This window comes from Amblyomma maculatum, chromosome 1 (assembly GCF_055883805.1).
Source record: "Amblyomma maculatum isolate TAMU_Amacu chromosome 1, ASM5588380v1, whole genome shotgun sequence".
In the NCBI taxonomy this organism is placed as follows: domain Eukaryota; kingdom Metazoa; phylum Arthropoda; class Arachnida; order Ixodida; family Ixodidae; genus Amblyomma; species Amblyomma maculatum.
Window position 1 is genome coordinate 15,614,475 of NC_139344.1, and position 23,444 is coordinate 15,637,918.

At 44.3% G+C, this 23,444-nt stretch overlaps 1 protein-coding gene across 1 annotated transcript in view; it reads right to left on the reverse strand.

The window, feature by feature from the left end:
* LOC146201826 (importin-4-like) overlaps positions 1-23,444 on the reverse strand; it is a 106,762-nt gene that overhangs the window by 37,048 nt on the left and 46,270 nt on the right. Inside the window, exons 16-21 of the mRNA XM_084587788.1 lie at positions 21,655-21,765; positions 20,932-21,048; positions 20,744-20,867; positions 8,837-8,948; positions 4,974-5,110; positions 1,787-2,019 (exon numbers count right to left, since the gene is read on the reverse strand). Coding sequence (XP_084443914.1) covers positions 1,787-2,019; positions 4,974-5,110; positions 8,837-8,948; positions 20,744-20,867; positions 20,932-21,048; positions 21,655-21,765 — 834 coding nt within the window. The remainder of the gene's footprint in view (positions 1-1,786; positions 2,020-4,973; positions 5,111-8,836; positions 8,949-20,743; positions 20,868-20,931; positions 21,049-21,654; positions 21,766-23,444) is intronic.

The following is a 23,444-nucleotide window of genomic DNA, read 5'->3' on the forward strand; positions in this document are numbered from 1 at the left end:
GAGTGATGTATCGAAGTACTGACAATACAGTACCGAGTATCTGTATCGAAACTCGATTTCGATCCTGTATCTTGTATCGGCATCGGAAATACAATTTTTTGAGGTATCGAGTATCGGTATCGAAGATACTTTTTCGAGGTATCTTGCCCAGCCGTGCTGAAAATCCACCTTTATAGAATGTGAGTGTCGGTAAATGCTTTGTCCATTTTCGAAACCTTGATGGCCTTGGGTCATGCATCTTTGAAGATACGTCTTCGATTTTACTGAAGCAAATCGTATTTCCTTTTACTGTCAAGGTCAATGGTTGAACTCTGGCCAAAACTCATACTTGGATAGTTTTAGAATACTTTAATACTGGCCTGACCTGTGCACAGTGGAAACATGCTTTAATGTGCTTCAGCTACATTCGCTACACAGCCTCAACAGGCACAGAGATGGAAGAAAAAATAACCACTAGTCGTAAAGAAGAGAAGTTGTGCTGAGCAGCGGTTGCTCCTTTTTAATGCAGTCATAGAAAAACACAGCTTAACACCACTAAATGAAGAGTGCAAAATCACAGCAGCAATGACCTAGTGGTTTGAGCACCCGCCTCGCATGTGCGAGGCGCGGGGTTCAATCCCCAGTGCTGCCAATGGGCATCCAGCGGGGATACGACGGGCGCAATAAGCTTTACCCTAGCCTGGTGCTTGGCTTGTCAGGGGTGACATAGTACCTGGGAAATGAGTCTGTGACCCCACCTTGCTCGAAGAAAAATACCTCATGTCATGACACCCTTTTTCCAAAGCTACTTTTGCACTATAACAATCCATCAGAGTGCAAACAGTTTAATACAGCCAATATCCAGCTCACTTTCTTGCTGTGCTGCACGCTGAAGGGGATAGGAAGCAGCTATTTTACCTGCCTCTTTCTCTTAAGAGAAGGTACTCGGGACACATTTTGGGTGCGAAGCTGTGTTCAAAAGCTTAAGATCACGTTTTCCGCAAACAGAATATCGCAGCTAATACAGAGCACAGCGAAACACAGAGGAGTTGCAGGATAGATTTTTGCTGTTTACAGCACAGCATCATACTAGTTAAGAATTGCAGACTAACTTATCAGTGTTCCGGAAATTAAATGCTAGCGGCAAAGCTGATGCATCCCCAAAAGGGAGCCATTTATCACACGCTACAGTCTCTTGTTTCCGCCTGGTAGTCAGCAATAAACATATGGGACCGCTTCTCTTAGTGTGGCTCTCAGTGCTACAAACCACAACGCAACTTGTCAGCATATTGCAAGTGGCACTAAAAATCCACCAGCATGGCAGATCTTACACAGACGGTCTTGCCCATTAACTACAACATTCCCAGCTAGCGCCAGTGCCACCACATCTTCACATCATGATCTGATGCTTCTCCACAAGGGGCTTCAACTGCTGTGCTGCCTACGTTTCCTACCTTGCTGGTTGCCGAGTTAAAACGCTATTTAGTAAACAAGTTTATAAATTCCTGCCTCTCCCTTTTTAGTGCCAGGGGTAAGAAAATTTTACTGCAGAACAAGTGCAGATAAAGCATCCCTATTCAAATAGGTGCCACCATTAAAATTATACTAGTAGTATATGATCTAGCTTTCAAATTTATTATAGTACACTGAGTTTCAAAGCAACACAGCCAAAGCTAACACAGCTATACCTGCAGGCTATGTCTACGCCCGACAATTATGTCACCGTATATCCACATAGAGGAAAGCATCTATTTATTGTCAAAGCACAGGCGTGAAGCCTTGAAAGGAGACTGGAAAGCGAACTTACCTTCAATGGTGACACTGTCACCAGCACTCTTGAACAGCATCACTGTCAGCTGGCCTATACAAGACAGTGCTGCTTTTCGGACATTACTCGCTGGGTGACTGGCCATTGGGAGCACTTCAGTGAAGCACTTCTCCAGGTAGGGAGCAAAGGCTGGCCCTATGTTCCCAGCTAAATTTTCTAGAGTCACACATGTGTCTTCCTTCTCTTCCAAGTAGGCGTTCTCAACAGTGTAACTGCAAAAACACACACATGCACTACCAATTGCAGTTGCTGTTTGCCACTCTTGGGCTGAACTTTAGAGGATGTCCGTGTACCACACCTATCAGAAATCTCATTTACAGCTTATACAAGATTATAACCTTATACTTGCACAAGCCTGTTACTAGATTTTTTCAGAGAATCTGGTCTGTACCTGTATTTGTAAATAACCGTCTTAACACTGCGAGGCACGCTATTGCAAAAAAAGAAAGAAAAAAAAAAAAGAATACAGCCAAGATATGAGTAGAAGAGAATCTTTACATTGGGTTTAACGGGGAGAGGAAGCCAGGACTAGAAGCATATTTGCAGACCTATCTTGCAAAAAGTTTCAGAAGCAAGTCCAGAAAATGCTACCGATGTTGCAAGGTCAGTGCCATGCCACATTAAATGCACAAGCCTTGCTTTTCCAAGCTGAAAGGATCTCATACGAAAGTGTATCGATGCTTGTAGTATTTCTGGGCCAGTCTGTATGACATGAGAGTTACCCCTCACTTCACTAGTCTAAAGCAGAACAGCGACTCACAAATTACAGCTAAGTGGCACTGCACATTCTATCCTCAGAGCCCTCACTTTACTAGTCTATAAAGCAGAGCAGTGACTCCCAAATTACAGCTGAGTGGCACTGCACATTCTACCCTCAGAGAGGCCCATGAAAACGACCTGAACTTCACTTACCTAGGCAGACAGTGCTTTAAGAGATCATAATCTTGGGTATCAGTATCTATGCAGCACCTTACCAGGTATTTGGCTTGAAAGGCCATGCCAGTCTAGATAGGCTATGCAACCTTATAGGTGTGCTCCTCTACCTTTTCAGTACTTCACTGTATATTTTTGGGTGCACCTCGCTGCCAAAGCCAGGCCCATGACCTGGAGTACACAACAATGGTCAATAACGTCAAATGCTTTCTACGGAGGCTGGGAGATAAGTATGCCTCCGAGGCTGTTCTCTGAAGACAGAGCGGCAATTGCTTGGTCCCAAGCTTTGGAGATAATGATTCGGACACAGTAGCTGCCTTCTGCCCTGTCCTTCAAGGTGTCCATTAACACTGCAGGCACCCCAGTTCAAATGAACAAGGAACTATGGCTATTGTCACTGTGTCCCTCCATTCTCGAGCCTTTTGTTTGGTATGGGTGACGTCAACAGTAACTTATTTCATTGAGCACCTTTGTGACAAGAAGGGTTTCATCAGACTCTTGGAAGCTATGAGCTACTGACCCCACAAATACCATTGTTTTCTGATTTACACAGAAACTCTATTTCCTCTTTCTGATGGAGTATGAATAACAAATTCTAAGTGTGTATTTTCTTCTTTGTGATGACTGTAACACATTGATATACATTGATTACAACTTGGCATCAGCCTATTGCAGCCAAATAACTTTTATAATTGAATTTGTTCGCTCAAGCTGTTTGGTTTCGATTCAACAATGGCTGTGATATCAAAGCTGAGTATAGGTCATGTGAGCTATGAAAAAAATAAAAACTGCAATATACAGAAATTCGAAAATACGGATAATTTGAACCAGGAGCCCGCCTCTCAGCTGACACCCATGTAAGTCTATGGCATCGAATGCTCATTAACTTGAACAATGGGCGGGCTCGCTCTGGCTAATTCGGATGGGGATCACGTCAAGGTACGAGCCGCGTAGCCACGAGCCGCTCATCCAGTGATTACCAGACTAGAACTCCCCGAACATATACTGCCTGATTTGCAAGGAACAATGGTGCCCGCCCCTTTGTACACACCATGACAGCTGCGACAATGACTGGAAGTTCCCAATTTCCAAAATACAGCTCAGTTGCATAGTTTCAGTTTCGTTTTCTCAACTTCACACCATCCTGCGGCTGCGTTCAGACATGCTCATCGGCCAGTCATGCAGTTTCAAATACTGCTTGGCGCGTCACTGTTCTTTTATTCCTATTTTGGAATGGTGTCGCACTGTTCCAACACCTACGCATATATCCCTCATGAGCATCCACGTGCTATTTCCGGCATGTGTAAACTGTGGGCCGCACAAGTGCAGTTTCACTCCACTATCCACTTCAGTGCGATGCTTCAAAGCGAGGACGCTGCAGTGAAGCATCCTCAAAACGTGACGGCCTGTTTCGTGAAGCAGCACCACTGCTATTGTGTTGCACTGCGAAAAGGGTAGCAGAGACCTTTATGATTCTATAACATTTCTTGAATGATTCTGACAGTGTACGCAAAGTAAAGCACTTGAAGTGTCCGGGAAAAACATCCATTGTCATTTGGGGTCTCATTTAAAATGCAGACAGGCATCGTACAAGTGTTCATTGAATAAAATTACTGCGATAAAAATGGTTTTGAGCAGTATTTTCAGGCCCATTTGACAATTCGAATGTTCAGTTAATTCAAACTTTTTTTTTCTGTTCGACTGCAGGCTGAATTACAAGAGTTTACTGCAACCGCTGGCCTATGATTTGTTGTTATTCCTAGAGATAAGTAGTGGGAATTAAAACAATGAAGCAGTGATTAATCGCAGTTCTTTCATGCCTCGCGCAATTTATAAAAACATTTATTCACAGACGCCCTTTAGCTGTGTAAACTGAAGAAACATAAGAGAACATATGCAATTACAAGCTATTCAGCCATTGTCGAGGAATACTACATTGAGAAACCATGTATCTAATGTCTTACATATCATTACAAAGAAAAAAAGAACACACGACCAGAAATCTGGTGCCTATACTGTTTTCCTTTATACACAGCTCTAGCTGCAGTGATATGAGTGATGGAAGGTCATTGATAATGTAGGTAACTACCATAAAAAATAGACAAGCAGAGTGGGAAACCCACAGCAGCCACTGGTGCCAGCAAATACCGGAAAGTACTAATACCCTGGTATTTTAATCACGAGTTAGAGCAAAGCATGCTGAATGAGCTAAAAAGAATGGTCAATAACTCACCCCTGCTCACTGTCATCGTCGTCATCATCAGAAGTATCTCCTTCACCACTAATGTCGATTTCAGCAGCCTCATCCTCGCTCTCCTCAAGTCCCTCAAAAAGTTCAAGGCCATGGCCAACAGCATTCACAGGTTGTGTCTGAGCCAGAAATAAGTATATGCACCTGTCCATTTTTCTGGTATGCAGACGCTGCTACATCTAAAATGTAAAATACACTCCTATACAATACAAATTTTCATGCATTGCCAGGAGCAGGAAGTAAAAAGATTATTCTAGGACAGAGGTGTGGGCTATGTGCACAGTTTGATGTGCACAAATTCTATATGAAAAACCCTCATTATGCAGTACAGCCCACATCCTGCAGCCCACTATACCCCAAGAAAGAGTGAGCCACACACCACAAGCTCAAAATTCAGACTCTGTGATCAATGGCACTCCAACTTGCTCCTCCCCATTCCCCACACCTCAATTGCAGCAAATCTACTTATACCTGACAACAGCAATCTGTCTCTACCTCGTGACGTTTACAGCTGTTGTGTATTCAATCCCTTAGAGCCCAGAACTGTACCCATTTATGTAGCCTGAGAGTACACAAATGTGTCCTGCCTATAAGCACTTGGTCACCAAACTACACTCCCTCAAATATTTTTTCACACCATACCCCCTAATCCCAGAGCAGCTGGTCTGATCAACATACTATAAGCTCTGCTCTATTCAATCACCGTTCTTCGTTGCCCAAGTCAGTCAAGTGTGCAAGGGTGCCCATCATATATCAGCTCTAACTCCAGCCTCCACTTGTATATTTAGTCCAGTAATTTGGACCTCAGTCCACCTTTCATTTCACCCTAGCAGAGCCGAGCACCACGCTGGGGGAAACCCTGTGCCCAATAGAAGACTGGTGGGAACTTGGCGGTACTGGCAACTTAAACCAGCACCTCTTAAATATGAGGTGAATGTTCTGACCACTAGGCCATCGCTCTGGCAATCTGGTAATACAGGTACCCACTGATTTTTTCAAACAGGTACAAGTCACTGCCTTGCCTGGTGCTCTGCTTTCAGCCTATGCCTTCAAATTATGCCACTATGCAACCCTTGTGCAAGCCTCATGCTTCACGGCTGTTTCCGTTATTGGTTAACTGCTTCTCGAGATATTCTGTTAAGCCACTGGTTGAGCTCAACAGCCAGGGAAAACTTGCTGAAAAAAAGAAAGTTTGTATAATAGTTTGGGCATTCAATTCAGCTCATACAGTGGAACTCCATGACAAAAAATTGTATTTGACGTGGTTGTTTCAAGAACATTGCAAGCTCTTTCACAAATTCGAAGCACACTAGCCATAGCAAGCAGCATCAAGCATGTGAGGCACATGCCACAACCTCTATCAAAATCAATCAAATAGTGCTATAAACACAGGAGCAAAGGAGTTTGGAAGGCAGCATCATGGTGGCTTGGGGGTATGATGCAGTGTCAGTGGCAGTTAAAGGAACAAAAAACAAACAAATCAGGCATGCACAATTAGCAGGTCGTTCTCTGTTGTTGGCAAGCATCATCGTGGGCATGCAAGCCCCAGTGGCCTAAATTTGTGTCTTGACATGGTTGGTAAAACGTGCGTCATGCCGACCACACCCAGCATTCTGCATTTTTTTTTAGTTTAAATTTTGGCAGAACGATGCGACAGAGTGCCGTGACCACACTCGGCAACAGCTTTTCTTGGCCCTGAAGAAAAGAAGGAACGCAGAGCATCTATAACTGTGACATTCTGCTAAGTAAGTAGAGCCCTGCTATTATGCTCAAGCACTTTCCCGGGTGCTACATGTTCATGAGTCTGAGCCAACGTACCACTGAAACCCCTGAAGTGGACTGTGCTGTTAATCACAATGCAACAACTGTCATGCATGCTACTTTGCACATGTTACTTCACAATACTAGTGTTTTATTCCATGCTAGGGCTTTGACAGCCTCTATATTGTCACGTGGTAGTGACAATGCCAAGCACGAACGAAGAAACTAGCATTGCAATGAAAGAAACTCTTTATTAACGCAAAAGCGTTACTTCGCTATGCTCGCTGATTTCTGCCCGCAGACAGTGCCCGCAAAATCGTGTCCGCAGCAGTTGCGGGTAATTGAGAAGTGGTAGAGGTTAATGAGTAGTGTCAATCGATAGAGGCTGACGTAATGTTGCTGCTGAAAAATAATTAGGCCAATAAGTTAATTAGGTAATTAACTAGAATAACTGGTTCACAGAATTGTTCTGTGGATACCTGAACCACGTCGTAATGGCCGTAAGGAAATGGAGGAAGGGGGGAGTGAAAGCGGAAAGAGAGAAACGGGTGCCGTTGTGGATATGACATCAAAGATGTGATGTCACGCAACTGGAAGTAAAGCAGAAATAAGGGCATAGGAAGGGATTGGCGCGCAATTTGAAAGTACCAAAGACTAAAAGGGGTAAACAAGAAGTGAATTAATGTGAGATAGAAGATGTGAGGTCACGCAACCGGAAGTAGAGCCAAAAAAGGGCATAGGAAGGGATTGGCGCGCAATTTGAAAGTACCAAAGACTAAAATGGGCAAACAAGAAGTGAATTAAGCTACTAGAAGCAACCAGAAGCAACCAACAGCAGCATCCGTGCTTTCGCATTACTCCAATGTAGACTCTGGAGTGCTCTTCAATTTTTATTGGGCTAACCTGCGCCCACAAAATAACTAAGCAACTTTGCTGATAAAAACAAGCGTGCTCGCGGGTCGTCGAACAATGAATGCCTGTTGCATTCGGCACTGCTCAATTCGAAGCAGGCACAGAAACATCTAGATAAACCAGCCAAGGGATACTGGAAAAGTCCGAAATAATACAAAAACAGTTGTGCTCGCCTTCGATCATTCCAGACAAATTCCGGCGCATCCTGCGCTACAAAGAAAGTGATAAAGGCACGTTTCTTTATACCGAGCATGAACAGAGAACGCAAGATCAGCCCGTTCACTACAATCATAGTGATAAGGCCGCATGCTGGCAGCTGTTTAAAATAAGGGTTCGCGGCAAAATAGAGTGTGCAGTACAGCAATGGCAGACTGGCCAAAGGACTCTCAACTCAATCAGTGCTTGGCTGCCATCAAGTCCAGTGGCTTTCTGTCCATTGCACCTACACCGATGCCAAGTGTGGTTACACATGGCAAAATTCTTTTTTCGACTCTCTGCGCACTTCCATCGCCGCCAAGGTGCAGGCATGAATGTCTTAAGGTGCGAAAATAAACTAAGCTAATGCCACATGGGCAGCGCTGTATGATGCATGCACAAGTTGGTTCTGAAGCATGTTCCTGTCATCTGCACTTGCCTTGTCGCCGGCAGGTTAAAAACTTACTTTCTAGGTTCCAGTAAACAAAGTCTGTGCTGATTTGATGTAGCTATCATATTAACAATGCAGAAGCGCGCTTATGGCCAAGGCAAACCTTGATAGCATTCTATTTGATCAACAGGTGAATGTGAGAGTTTTTGCTTCTGACACGCAACACCCTAATGCTCTTTACCCCTGAGAAGGTCCTCCATACAGGTTGTGCTCTAAAATAAATTGTAACACTGGCTATGAGGCTATCTGTGCATGTTAAAATGACATATGTAGAAGTAGGATAAATGCACAAAAACACATTACAAGCATAAAGAATGGATAAACTATGCTGTATATAGGCTCATTTCTTTGCATGCTGTTATTTTTGCCATCAAGCTAATAAAAAATAAAAAAAAACTATTGTTCAGGCAAAGTGCCTTATTTCATTCTGCATTCCTTATTTCAACTGCTGAAATCAAGCCAACCCCATCCCTAAATTAGCAGAGCTTAAGTATGATACATAATAAGGAGAAAAACCAAAACATACCACAACGCCTTCAGTGGACCGTAAAGAAGTAAACATGTGATCCAGGATGGGCTCCAAGTACTTGGTCATGTCAGCTCTCAGGACTGAAGATACAGCCGCAAACATTCCAAACCTGCACAACATGTAGAAGGCTGTAAGGCTATGGATAATCAGCACATCATCTTTGGCACTATAATACAAAACTCCTGCATATGAGAAGTTTTAATTTTCCTTTCAGCTTTTTTGTTTAGGTAGACCCCTTATGACCTTCAGGAACTGCCAGACAGTATTGGTGACCAACCTATGAAACATGTCTATTCATTCCATAACATTCTCATGCTTCAAAAAAGGAAAAGCAACTGCTGGGTCAACACAAGACAATTTATGCTTCCCTAGCAAGAATGTAAGGGGAACTGTGGGTATGGTGGCTAGAAGAGGGAAGCGACGCCAACTGGAGGTGGCAGCCCCTCCTACATTTGAAGCCGACAGTAGATGGTGTTGTTAGCCGTAATGTGATGTTCGGTATGTGCAGCTGGCCTTAGACTTTTCGCACATGCAACACATGGGCTTTTCAGTGATGCTGTTGCAAGTAATGGTTTTATCTTATTAAATGCTAGTCGCGCATGACTACGGATGAGTGACAGAATGCAATTTTAACCATTAAAGGCGACTAGTTGCCGCTCTTAATATTTCTGCTATGTGCAATCTCGGAACCTTTATTCGTGGATCCTTGCAGTTTCAGGAGTATGAGGCATCAGCTTACTCCTCAGAAAAAAAAAAAAATGTTACCGGGGTTCTGAATAAACAAAATAAAGCATAGTAAAAATTTATTGCACATCACAGAATTCAGGGCAATTCAAAATAAATGAAAGATATCAATTCAAAATATATGAAAGATATCATATATATACACATGCTTCTAATTAAAAAGACAAATATGAAAACACTGCACACCAACAGTGCATCGCTCAACACTAAGAAATGGGGAGGCAAGGATATCACTTTCCACTGAATAAACAAATGAAGACATTTGAGCTTGAAGTTAGAGTATGCAACCTGGAGCACATACCCCACCCAAGTATTAACATTGTAATTCTTTCCCGCTTTGCACGAGTGCACAAAGCATGGCTGATGGGCACAGCAGGCCTCCTCGGTCAACAGCAGCAGTGTAGGACGCTGCAGCTGGAGCCAATTCGTTCTTGCCTTGCAGAAGCTGCTGACTGCACTCTGCACATTTGGTGCTTGCGACGCTCTTTCTCGCCACATAACCAGCCATGTCATATATGAGTCTGGAATCGCTGGTTGGCCCGATATGTCAGCATGTTGGCTACCATGGCCACATTCATTGAGCACTTCATGTGTTTCGGCAAGGCTCCTTGTATCAAGACTCTCATCCAATCTCCTCTGAGAGGTCACGTCCTTTTCGTTGTAAGCTCCCTGCAGGCTCCTTAACGGTCCTGAGGACACACTGTTTTCCTGTCGGTAATTTTGCCAAATTATGGAATATTAAAGCCTTAACCAAGGAGGCGATCATTGCATCCGACATTTGTCACATGACAAATGCCTGGATGACAAAGACTGCATGTCATCACATAGAAAAAGTTCAACTTCGTAGTCAGGTAGCGGAGCAAGCTCAAGTTACCTGACAAGGTAACATATAGACCCTCGGCTGTGCTGCAGCTAAAAATGTCTTCAGAGCCAGCAGCTGTCTCCCATGAGCGCAAGTAAGCCAAAAGGCTTTCAATGGACTTTTCATATGTTCCTCTAGGCTTGAGTGCACCTTAGCTGCACCTTGATGTCACTGCCTTAATTAGACTTCTCATTTTTTTCCGCAGATACGACTGTCACAGCCGTGCTCCCATACTTTCTTCGATGTTTTCATTGCACAAGAACAGTAAGGCCTCTTGCGTGTTTCATCATTAAATAGTCTGAATGACCCTCCTTTTCTCGACTATTCAGCAGCATGACGGATCTCTTAATATGAGGCATAGTTTTGCAGGTTGTGTTATGCTGTTCATCAAGCTTCAAGCAGTTCCATGCCAGTTCGAACAAAAGTATTCCCCTCAGATTTCACAAGGTGTGGGAAGTGAGATATGAGGCACAGAAAGCGATCTGGGTCTATAAAGTTCGAACAAAAGTATTCCCCTCAGATTTCACAAGGTGTGGGAAGTGAGATATGAGGCACAGAAAGCGATCTGGGTCTATAAAGTGCTGCCGTCTACAGACCAAGTTTTCTTTTCTGCTGTCTATACTGAACGAGTGCCACAAACTCCTGTTCCATGCATATCTATCCGTGATGATGACGTCTATGTGCAGCTCAGCATTTTCGCACATGACCACTGCTTTGAAGGTTATTCTGCCTACTTTTCCTAACTTGCCTGACTTCACATTGCATTGGGATGCAAACACATCAATAATATGGTGCCACTTTCCAGTAAAATGCATAAATAATACAATGGGCCCACTGTCATATGTAATGAAGTGCTCACTTTCAGGTGCGAACTTTTCAAGGTCCACAAAACCATCGATGTGCCATTAGATGATAATCTCAATTTTTCGGATAGCTTAATCCCATCAATTAAGAGTTTAAGAGTCTACCATGGTGCCAAAATGAGTCCTCCGATTTTGGTTTTTCTGCCACAGCATCAAACACCTTCTCGCTTAGGTTGAACCCCTTATTGCAACACTTTAAACATTGACATAAGGGCGTTTGAGAAGCTTGTTTCTGCGTATGTGTGCTCATAGAGCTAGGGGCTCTTCACATACACCCTAAGGCAAAAGTGGAGACACCAGGCAAACCGCTGTTTGCTTTTGTTCTGTACCAAAAAATGTGCCAGATAAAAGTGCTTGGACAAGATATATATATAGGAGGGTACCTCATGCATATTTCAGAATTAACCATTTCTCTGTCAGAAAAAGCTGACGGGAAGTTTTCTCAAGACGTGTGGTCTTGTCAATTTTGCTCATGACTGTACAAAATCAATCACTCCAGTGCCTACTCACTTTCATACTTCACTCGTTTCATGCATTTCCTCTTAGACGCTGCAAAGCATGCCTTGACCTGCTACTGTTGCTTCACAGGTAGGTCTTGATCACTTCCTCAGATACTGCAGAATCAGTCTGCATACTCTTTCACTTTAACTGCTTTATGCACAATTAAACTCGAAGGAGACTCGGCCTGCTTTTTGCTTGTGCTGTTCGCAGCGTCAGTCTGTATGAAAGCAAGTAGACCCCATTTTTACTCTTCTGTAGGATGTCTGATTCAGAAGTAGTCTCCAGAGTTGCTTGCACTAAGGGCATGCTTTTTCTGGCACTGTAGCAACTCCATAGCAAGGTAGGCTGAAAGCTCTGCCATTTTAAAGGGGCGCCGGGACGTTCTCCAGACCACTAATTCTAACCGGCCTCTATGTTCTTTACACCTTCCCGATGCCCCAAAGCCCAATCATAATGGCAAAATCGTAGCGCCTAATATTTTAATCCGCTTCAATAATCAGTGTTTTGGCACCGATGTGAGCTACACACGATGACGAAATTCGTTAACGGATATGACGTTTCCTTCTCGCTTGGGTGCTGCTTTGCCGATTGGCTGAGCACGTACTTTAAATTTTACAGTCGAATTATCTTCAATTTACTATGCAGAAAACAAATAAAAGGTGTTTTAGTTTCACGTGGGTTCTTGAAGTGCTCATAAAGATGGGGAGTGTAAACTCAGGTAAATGCGGTGTTGCCAGCAAGGAGGTTTTAAAAAAAACTGGTTGTCAACAACCGTGGAAGAGCGTCTGCTTGCTGTGATGATGTTGATGGTGGCTTTGCCCTTTGTAGCGGGTCGTTGCTGCTTTTGTGACCCGGCGGAGAAAAAAAAAATATACAAGTACGCCAATTTGCTGCCCAGGCTCTACAGTCACAAGCACAAAGGTCACACAGCTGTCGCCAACCGCCGCTACAGTGGTGTACCGCTGCCGAGGTCGCAGGGCTCCCCGTTGCCACTAGAATTCGAGACGCCGCTTTGTGGTCTCCACTCCTACAGGCTCCTCAAATTCCAAGGCACATAGAGTTAATACAAAGCCAATGCAGCTGACAACGTTCGAATCTCGGAGGTCGGCAAAATCGCTGAACGTGCTGGCTGGACAGTCCAAAATCACGTGGCTGATCGTTTCTGCCGACGCTCCACAGATGGCACAAGTTGTGTCGAGATCGCTCGTGAAGCGCCGTCATCAGCCGCGCCGGTCATGGCACCAATTAGGCTTTACCCACTGTGCCATGGTTTCACATGGTTTCATCTTCTGCCCCGTTTTGGACGTGCACAGCCTCTAACTATGCCAGTCTTTCGCGAAGGCTCTTTTTTTTGGCCACGTGCTGTGAGCCAAGCCACCCAGACGCAGCGACACATAGTTCTAATTATACGTAGAGGAACCGACTCGCGTTCGAATTAACGGGCTTTTTGTACACAAGTCTCTATGGACCTTGGCGGGACCAAGTAGTGTAGTTCGAATTATCCTTAAATTCGAACTAATGAGCTTTCACTTTAACAATGATCAGAGAGCCCCTGAGGCCACAAATAAATAACCTGGCTGGTAAGTTCGGTTTCTGAGCTTCACCACTAGATTGTACAGATGGTGTCTATCAGCTATGCATTTGCTAGCCACAAGAACCTAGCTGTATGCCACTTTCAGAAATTTATTGTTTTACTGTTGGTCATTTCTTTCTCCTTTTAGAAGCCACTGATGTCATATATGTTCCCATCACTTGCATCTGTATTGTTCTCCCAGCACGTTGAAACTGCGTGATCACAACTATAGTGAACTAGATTAGGAGTAGTGAGTCAAGGGAAGGTGGCACACTGAGGCCGTTTGCGCTGATGCCAGCAGATGGCAATGCTGTAGCCTTCATCTGGCACTCGCACGCTCGCTCGTAGCATCTAAATGAGTATAGTTGGATGTGGCAGGTATGTTTTTGAAGTTATTTGGTCTCCCTGATATATATATATATATATATATATATATATATATATATATATATCAGTTCAATTCAGTCGTTCAGTCGTGTCCGACTCTTCGTGACCCTATGGACCATGTCACGCCACGCTTTCCGGTCTCTCACTATCTTCCTAACATCACATAACTTCATCTGCAGCGCCTCGAGGATGCCATCTAACCATCGCATTCGCTGCCTACCCCTTCTCCGGCGACCCTCAACCTTTCCCAACATCAAATCTTTCTCTAGCAACTCCTCTCTTCTCATCAGATGACCAAAGTAGCTGAGCTATAACTTTAGAATTTGACCCTCCAATGAGCAGTCAGGGTTTATGGTCGACAATATCGACTGATTTGATCTTCTGGCAGTCCAAGGAACTCTCAAGAGTCTTCGCCAGCACCACAATTCAAACGCGGCAATTCTTCGGCGGTCAGCCTTTTTCACAGTCCAACTCTCGCATCCATACATCACAACTGGAAAGACCATAGCACGAGTTATACGGATCTTGGTTGGCAATCTAATGTCTCTGCTCTTTACTAGGCGGTCAAGGCTAGCCATGGCTCTCTTTCCCAGAAGCAGACGTCTCCTAATTTCATGGCTGCAGTCTCCTTCCTGGGTAATCTTGAAGCCCAAGAAGAGAAAATTTGTCACAGCTTCCACTTCTTGTCCCTTGATCCTCAAGGACTTGATAGGGCAAGACGCCATGATCTTTGTCTTTTTAATGTTCAGTTTAAGCCCAAACTTCTCACTCTCTTCTTGTACGCGCATCGGAAGACTCTTGAGTTCCACTTCACTTTCTGCCATTAAAGTGGTATCATCTGCATATCTAAGGTTGCTGATACGTTTTCCAGCAATCTTCACTCCAGCTTAAGACTCGTCCAGGCCGGCCTTCCTCATGATGCACTCTGCATATAGATTAAATAGGCAGGGCAACAGTATGCAGCCTTGTCTCACTCCTTTCTCAATCGGAAACCAATCAGTAAGACCATGCCCAGTTCTGACTGTGGCCTCTTGCCCATCATACAGGTTCATGAGGAGACAGGTGAGGTGAATTGAAACTTCCATCTCTTGGAGAGCTTGCCATAATCTGCTGTGATCTACGCAGTCAAACGCTTTCGCATAATCAATAAAGCAGAAGTAGATGGGTTTCTGGAACTCTCTTGCTTTTTCCATGATGCAGCGAAGGTTTTCAATCTGGTCTCTAGTTCCTCTGCCCTTGCGAAACCCAGCTTGCACGTCCGGAAGCTCCCGATCCACATACTGCTGCAGCCTACCTTGGAGGATTTTCAGCATCACCTTGCTAGCATGCGAAATAAGCGCGATCGTGTGGTAGTTGGAACAATCTTTCGCACTGCCTTTCTTTGGAATGGGGATGTAAACTGACCTCCTCCAATCCTGTGGCCACTGCAGGGTTGTCCAAATCTTCTGACATAATGTATGCAGAATGTTAACAGCGTCATGGTTGAGGTTTTGAAGCAACTCAGCTGGAATGCCATCAATTCCGCTAGCTTTGTTCTTAGCAAGGCTGGCTAAGGCCCATTCAACTTCACTCTTCAGGATGCCCGGCTCGAGATCAGTAATCACAACTGTCTTATGTTGGGTTTGCACATCTGGGTCCTTCTTGTACAGTTCTTCTGTGTATTCCTGCCACCTCTTCTTTATCTCTGAGGCTTCAGTGAGGTCCTTGCCTCGTTTGTCCTTTATCACGCCCAGCTTAGCACAGAAGCTTCCTTTGATATCTTTGATTGTCTTATACAGAGCTCTTGTGTTCCTTAATTGGCTGCTGTCCTCAACTGCTTGGCACTGTATGTTCAGGAAGGCATTCTTATCTCTCCTTGCTATTTTCTGAAAATCCGCATTGAGAACCTTGTATCTTTCTCTTTCCCCCATAACTTTTGCCATCCTCCTTTCCTCAGCTATTTGCAAAGCCTCTTCAGATAATCCGCATCCCGACACATCCACAACTGAGCGTCCTTTTGGCTTTAGCCCAGCCGCTTCATTCGTCCTGGAGCTACTAGGAATCGCTCTTTGTTCATCCCCAGTAACATATGGGACGCCTTCCAACCTGGGGGGCTCATCTTCCGGCGCCATATCATTAATGCTATTATGACCATAGGGTTTTCTTGGCAGGAAATACTGGAGTGGGTTGCCATTACCTTCTCCAGTGAATCACATTTTGTCAGAACTCTCTGCCGTGACCTGTCTATCTTGGGTGGCCCTACACAGCAGAGCTCACGACTTCATCGAGTTTCGCAAGCCCCTCCACCACGACAAGGCAGTGATTCATGAAGGGGATATATATATATAGCCTTATGGCAAATATTTATGGAAGAAAGGCAGACAGCTTCGGTTCTCTTGTCAAGCCAAAAAGTTTCACGTGGGATGTAGCTGGTAGCTGGCATTTGAACACGCTGCACCTCACATAGGTACGTTAAATGTCTTGCTTAGACAGCCTCCCATGGACTTTACACAGTCCTAAGCACAAGTTTCGCTCTCTTTAGTTCTGCGCTATTTTCGCTGTTGTGTCCTTTGACAAGAAAGGGCAGGCGTTTAAGCACGTAAAAGGAGAATTCATGACGTCCTCTTTTTTTCTGTAGACTACACCGAACAGCATCGGAATCAATTCATTTTTGCTTCACAAGCATTATCATGCTGCAGCTACTACTGGCATATAGTTCTCCAACGCTGAAACATTCTAGGAATAAGTTTTCTAGCGCAGCAATGATGCAGAATACAGATCTTTTGAAAAAGCCTGCCCCAGCTGCAGTTTATTGTGTATTCGGATTGGAAATGGCCGGTGCGCTGCTGCCTAATCTGGATCCACAAGGAGAATGTCTTTGAAAGGGGCACAGCTAAGTATCAAAATGCACTTTCTGGCCCCGTCCCTGCCATATAATCAATAATTTTTATCCCTTTTCGACTACTATAAACACGTACAGTACTGGGTGCTTGTTGGTTCTACATAATGAGAGAATGTTTCAGCTGCATCTAATTTATAATACCTTGAACAACTGAAGCTCACGTTTCGAGGTCATAGTTTGGCCCTTGTCACTCACACTGAGGAGTGCATTTATTGCTTGTGAAGGGGCGACTGGCGCCGGCAATATATTTAATACTCCAAGCAAATTAAGATGATAGGCAGTCGCATATGCGTGTAGTGATGAGGGACTGCTCTGGGGAAGGATATGCAAATATACACTGGACTGCCGGTGCCAGATGATTCCAAGCAAGTGCTCCACAGGGTCTGTTCTCAAATCACTGCGTGCTTAATCAATTCCCAGTGTCTGATCAGTCGGAGTACATATACGTGCAACGTATATGGAAGGAGGATACATATAAAAGTCTAAATTGCACCATAAGCTGCTGGAAATGACAGACGCCGTTTGCGAGCTGCATTTTGTAGAGAAATAAACATTGAAAGACTACGTAGTAAGTGCATATCATCAACGGCCAGGAAGTGCGCATTTACAATGTAGCGAGCTCTCTCTTAATTTCGCACGCGTAGTACCAACTGCTTTAGGAATCCCAAATATAACGGCAACTTAAGAGTATCCTGATCACGGATCCACCAGCTGCAGTACCTGGTACTACAGCCAGGAGCAAAGCATTAGTTCCTTCATTGAGGTTTGCTCATTTCGTTATTTGTGGGTTGCAGAGTACAACAGAAGTGAAATCAAGAACACATTGCCGAGAAATCAACGAGGAAATGTGCCGAGGTGATCTTATTGCAAAACGTGCTGCATCGACATGCTAAGTGGGAAAATTTCGTATATACAATCAGTAAAACATTGTCAGCGATTGCATTCCTTTTTTTATCCTCCAAAGTTGCAACACTTTCCAACCCCTAGCTTCGTCTAGACAGCTCTATGGCGCTCGCGCATCGAATGACTGGCTCTCTGTGTTACACAAGACCCTTCGAGCCAATGCGTTCCTGGCCACTCTGACTTGCTCTCTTTTCCCGGCGCTGTCCAAGCGCTGTTTTTGTCTGTGGCGTCGAAGAGACTCTACGAGTGCGGCGGCGGTGTGTGCTTGACAAGTTCTGCGCTGCCGCCATAACCATGTGGCTACAAAAAAAAAAAAAAGGGGGGGGGGGGGGGGAATAGGGGACCTGATGGGTCAACATTCCCTCAGATAATGTGCATCCTTTTTACTGAACAGCTGCCTTATCCTTTAGTTAAAGAACATCCTTGACAGAGCATTCACTCCAAGGCAGAGTGCAGTCGAGCCGTAGCGACACAGTCGAGGACTTTCCAGCGCCAAGTGAAAGGTGCAGCAGTGCCATCGCGTGGAAGCTCGAGATTTCGGTGCTCCCTGCTTCATGCGCTCCACTGGCATAGGCCTTCCCTTGACCTACTACACTTAATCTAGTTCACTATAATCAAAACCTTTTTGATGTTTGTTAGATGGAGCCATCTTACAAGGCATGACAGTTTTTTTTTCTTTTTCGTTTTTTTTAGGGATGATGATGATGATGATGAAAACATTTATTGACATTGGCTTAGATTAAGGGAAGGCTGGTCGGGTCCCTGGTCCGGGACACCGTTGGTAAAAGCCGCTGCCCGTGCTCTTTTGACGAGGGCTCATTGTTCCTCAAGGTCCGAGCTGGACAGGGCCACCTCCCAGCCTTCCCACGTTGGCTGATTTATTATGTCAATACTGGTATTTTGTTGACAAGCCCATACCATATGGTATAAGTTTGCCTTCTGGCCATAAAATTTGCACTGCGCCGAAAAGGATTCGGGCTCAATGACGTGAAGTGTTGCTGGATTATTAAATGATATAGTTTGTAACCTTCGAAGGTGACACTCTGCTGGTATACTAAGACCCTTAGCGAGCTTCGGGAATGTCTGCCTTTCAAGGCACAAATGCTGTAATATCTCTGAATATGTTGTTAACGGAGAGGGGGAGCCTAAATCAGCAAGGAGGGACGTAGAAGGATTCCGGGGAAGAAAATTTAAGCTCGGGCCGAAGCGTGTGCGTGATCATTTCCTTCAATTTTATCATCTAACCTTTCGATACAATTCTGACATTTCTTCCAGTTCCTTAGGTCCAAATAAATAAGGTATTAATTTAATACTCATCCCATTATCTTTAGTTGCCAGTCATTATGCAACATTAAAGGTTACATTACTGCTATCCTGTCTAATCAAGAAGTATACCTTTCTGCGTTTTTGTCTTTGGTACGATGTCAGTCAGTCCAGTTTTCTCTATTTCAGTTGCACTAAGTGAGTGAGTGCGCTCATCAGCTGTTTCACCTTTTCGATAGATTGAGGCAAAGATTTCGAGTAAGACAAGCATGTACAATTACAGGCAACTTTTTTTAATTTTTTACACGTATTCCTTCAAAAAACACTCCACTAACAGTTCTTGGCTGCCATGAAAAAAGCTTTGTGGTCGGAGAAATGAAGAGAGCAATTGAGTTATCGGGAGGTTGCGGGAGGCAGCACGTGGGCCCATAGGAACGTTGCGCGACGAACAGATAGCAGCGACTGATTGATGCCGCTGGCGAGTGAGAACGGGATGCACCGTGATCCGCTGATAGCGAGCCGGCATTTCAGCAACCGGAGAGCACCCTCGCCACCACGCAGGAAGAGGGGGGACCCCCTCCTTCTCTTTCTGCATGGCGGCGACGGTGTTCTATGCAGTCACGTTGTCTTGACTCGCTAGTGGTGTCAGCGGCATCAGTCAGTCGATGCTATATCTTCACCGCGCAACCTTTCTATGGGCCCACGTGCTGCCTCCGGCGACCCCTCCCCTCTTCCTGAGGGGCTCCGGCTGCCGAAGCGCCAGCTCGAACTGTGGGGCTGAAAGGGGGCGGAGCTGGTTACGAGGCCGACGCGAAACCTAGGAACGGGTGCCAAAGAGCTGCGCTCTAAAAGTCAAGTGCAACAACACTTGTTAATTGATATTTTTCTGCAAGTTTTTTTTTCATACTCCATAGATATATGAAGTCAATTTTTCTTCATATTCATCGTTGAATGTTTCAATACTTGCACACCCCTACAAATGGTCCAAGTTGAAACTAATGTGAGCCAAGTGTTTCAGCAGCACCAAACCACGCACTTAGAAGCTGTGTTATGAGAAATTCAATGAATACTTGAGTTACGAAGGCACTTTTAACTTGCAGTTGAGTTGTGGGCCTTTGATGTATACCAAAACTAATTGAATGCAAGAGAGAAACATTCTTCATAGTTCATGTGGTGGCTGTGGAGATGTTCAACAGTTTTATGGAAATCAATCGCAGTGCCATCATCCCAACAGCTTTGTACATTGGAAACAAGCAACCCACAAACAGAACTATATTGTCTTCTATTTTTGCAAGTTCTAATTTTTCTTAGTACTACTCCTTCTCGAGGTATGCACGCACTCTAATGCGAAAATATTGGGTTTCTCACACAGCACAACACTCCTAGGAACAATTTAGAGGATAAAACTCTCCATTACTAAAATATATGAAATCCCATGTGAAGTGCCCATATCATCGAGTAGTACACCGTTCTGGCCAAATTAGATAGCATGAAAAAAACTGTCCGCCATAAAAAGCATACACAGTGATCCTTCCTGTACCGCAAAAAGATCTACAGTGTAAAAAGTGTGCTTTTCTTGGTGAAGCAGGAGGATAAAGGCTACCAATTCCCTATTGATAATCTATTTTTTGCTGCTAAGAAATATGCACTCAATCTTATGGATGGCTACACGTCTCCCGAGAGCACAAAACTTTCTGCTCCCACAAGAACTTTATCACTCCAATCTTTCCTGGCCGCAAAGCTGAACAGTGAGCGCATTTGTGTATGTGCATGTAAATACAGTAAATGGTAAAGTTTAGTACACCGCAGGAAGAAGGTAAGTTGCTTGAAAACTCCAACAATACACACACGTCTTGAATACTCAACACTACCTGCATTTTGGAGCTCTAAAACTGAAACAACGCAAACACTCAAGCAGGACACTCACGTGCTTCTACGCAAGTCAGGATCATCCACAGCATCGATCAGGCGCAACCCGAGCTGCACGCAATCTTCAGCCTTGGGTAAGAAATTGGTAGCTCCCATAGTCCTAGCCAAACAGCCCAAAGTGTCTGCAAGCAAGTCAAAGAGTTACTAAAAAGCTCCTGAGCACTGGTTGCTTTGGTGTGCTCTCACCAACGGCTTGTGCTCGAAGGGTGGCATTATGCCCCGACTGGTGTTCAGTCAGGTACTGCTTGAGGTTGCCAATGATGTGTGGGAAGTATGGCAGCATTGCTTCTTCGGTGGCACAAGCTGTTCACAAGCAAGACATAGACCAAGCAGCATGTAACAATTTATAATCACTCGAATTTTAATAAAACAGGCATTTTGTGACAGTAAAGCATTTCCTTTCTAGTAAGAAGTGAGAAATCATCTGAATGTTCCAAAAGGTGTCACCAATGTTCATATTAAAAACAAATCTAAAACAAAATGTAGATATGCAGCAATAGCTTATATAGTTGAACTCTCTTAATTTGAACATCCGAATCACTCGAAGTGCTGGTGCAGTTCCGGCCAATGCCCCTATAAACCTATGGCATTCTATGCTCAATAATTTAGAATCTAAGGGTCTCCCACCAGTTGTTTGAATGGGCTCCCAAACGGAGTCCTTATACAAGTATGACTGGCATGGTAAGCAATTGTCCAAATACTTCTTGTCAAATCCGAATTCCACGCTGCAAAGTCATTTCTGCATCTCTGATGCGCATGACTCAAACATTCACTGTCCTAGTTGCATGATCTGCCAACTGTCCTACTCTGCTGCTCGGCCATGAGCAAGTGCTACAAGATGGTTCATCTATAAATGCTACCACATCTGAAATATGACCATAACTATTGACCCGTTAGATTAGTACTCACCAATAGAGCCAATAGCACTGATTGCTAGCTCCCTAGCCCGACAAGTTGGCGCTGTCAGGAAAACAAGGACTCGTTCCATGACTGCGGGCAAGTAGGTCACCAGTTCTCCCTCTGCACAGCACATCCATGGAATTGTTGTCGAGCTTGCAAGGCATTGCAAACAATGTACACCACTAAAAATGTGTTCAGCACCACCAAATTCCACTTGTGCATAAAAAATAAAAATCATTAAAGGGAAATTGAGAATGACCCTATCCAAAAAATTGATTCTATCTGGCTATGCTGACGTTTTTCCGAAGCAGAAGGTGCACTTACTGTCGAGAAATTAAATTTAACATTAGAATCCTCCCTCAAAATTGGGGCTTCAAGAGTCCGTGATCACTGGTTCAAAGTGATGGTAATGTAGCCGAGCCTCAGGTATATGTGTGTGTGTGTTGGGGGGGGGGGGGTCTCAATGTTGCTGCACTTTGCTTGCAAAGCTAGCTGGTGGTGGCTACGCCTGTTCATGTTTTAGACCTTTTCTAGCTGATAAGCGTTCGGTTTTTAATGAAAGTGGTCTCTAGCAGAAAGTCATAAATGTTGCTGCACTTTGCTTGCAAAGCCAGCTGGTGGTGGCTACGCCTATTCATGTTTTAGACCTTTTCTAGCTGATAAGCGTTCGGTTTTTAATGAAAGTGGTCTCTAGCAGAAAGTCATAAACTCAAACTTAGTGAGCTTGAACTTTGCCTCTCAGAACATGAACAGTGAAGTGTGGCAATTTGCATAGCCTCCAGGTACAGTAAAGTGTCATTAACTCGAACTAGGAATGCGGTCTCAGCCGACGCTCATGTAAGTCTATGGAGTCAGATGCTCGTTAATTTAGACATGGGCGAGTTCGCATTGGTTAATTTGGACGGAGGATTGCATCGAGGTATGACCCACACAGCCAGCAGTCACCGGAGCAGACCTTCTGAGAACTGAATTGTATGAGCAGTGGTGCAGACTGAACTTTATTTCAGAAATGGCAAACTTCCAGTCATCATTGTGCCTGCACCACTGCTCATACAATTCAGTTTTCAGGTCTGCTCCGGTGATTGCTGGCTGCGTGGGTCATACCTCGATGCAATCCCCCGTCCAAGTTAACCAATGCGAGCTCGCCCATGTCTAAATTAACGAGCATCCGACTCCATAGACATACATGAGCGTCGGCTGAGACCGCATTCCTAGTTCGAATTAATGACACTTTACTGTACCTGGAGGCTATGCAAATTGACAGGAAGTTTGCCATTTCTGAAATAAAGTTCAGTCGCATAGTTTCATCTTCTTTAACTTCATACCATCTTGAGGCTGCAGTCGGAAGCGCGCATCGGCCAGTCAAACTGTTGTGGCATGTAAATGCTCATTTATTTTTATTTCCGGACAGCACCATGCTGTTTTAACACCTACGTATAATAGCCTTTGCAAGCACTCACATGCTATTTGCAGTTTCACTGCACAGATATTCAAAATGTGATGAGGCCATTGCAAAGAGGCACAATGACTACTGCATCACACCACTAAAAGAGGAGCAGATGCCTTTACAACTTTGGAGCAATTCTTTAACGTTCCTGACAGTTTGCGCAAAACAAAGTGTTTGAGGAAACCAGGAAAAACCATCGCTCTCACTTTGTAGATGTTCACCAGCTAAAATGACTGTGACGCAAGCGGTTTTCAGCAGTATTTTAAGGCCTATTCAATAACTCAAATTTTCGATTAATTAGAAATTTTTTCTGCTCCCTTGAAGGCCAAAGTAATGAAAGTTTACTGTAGCA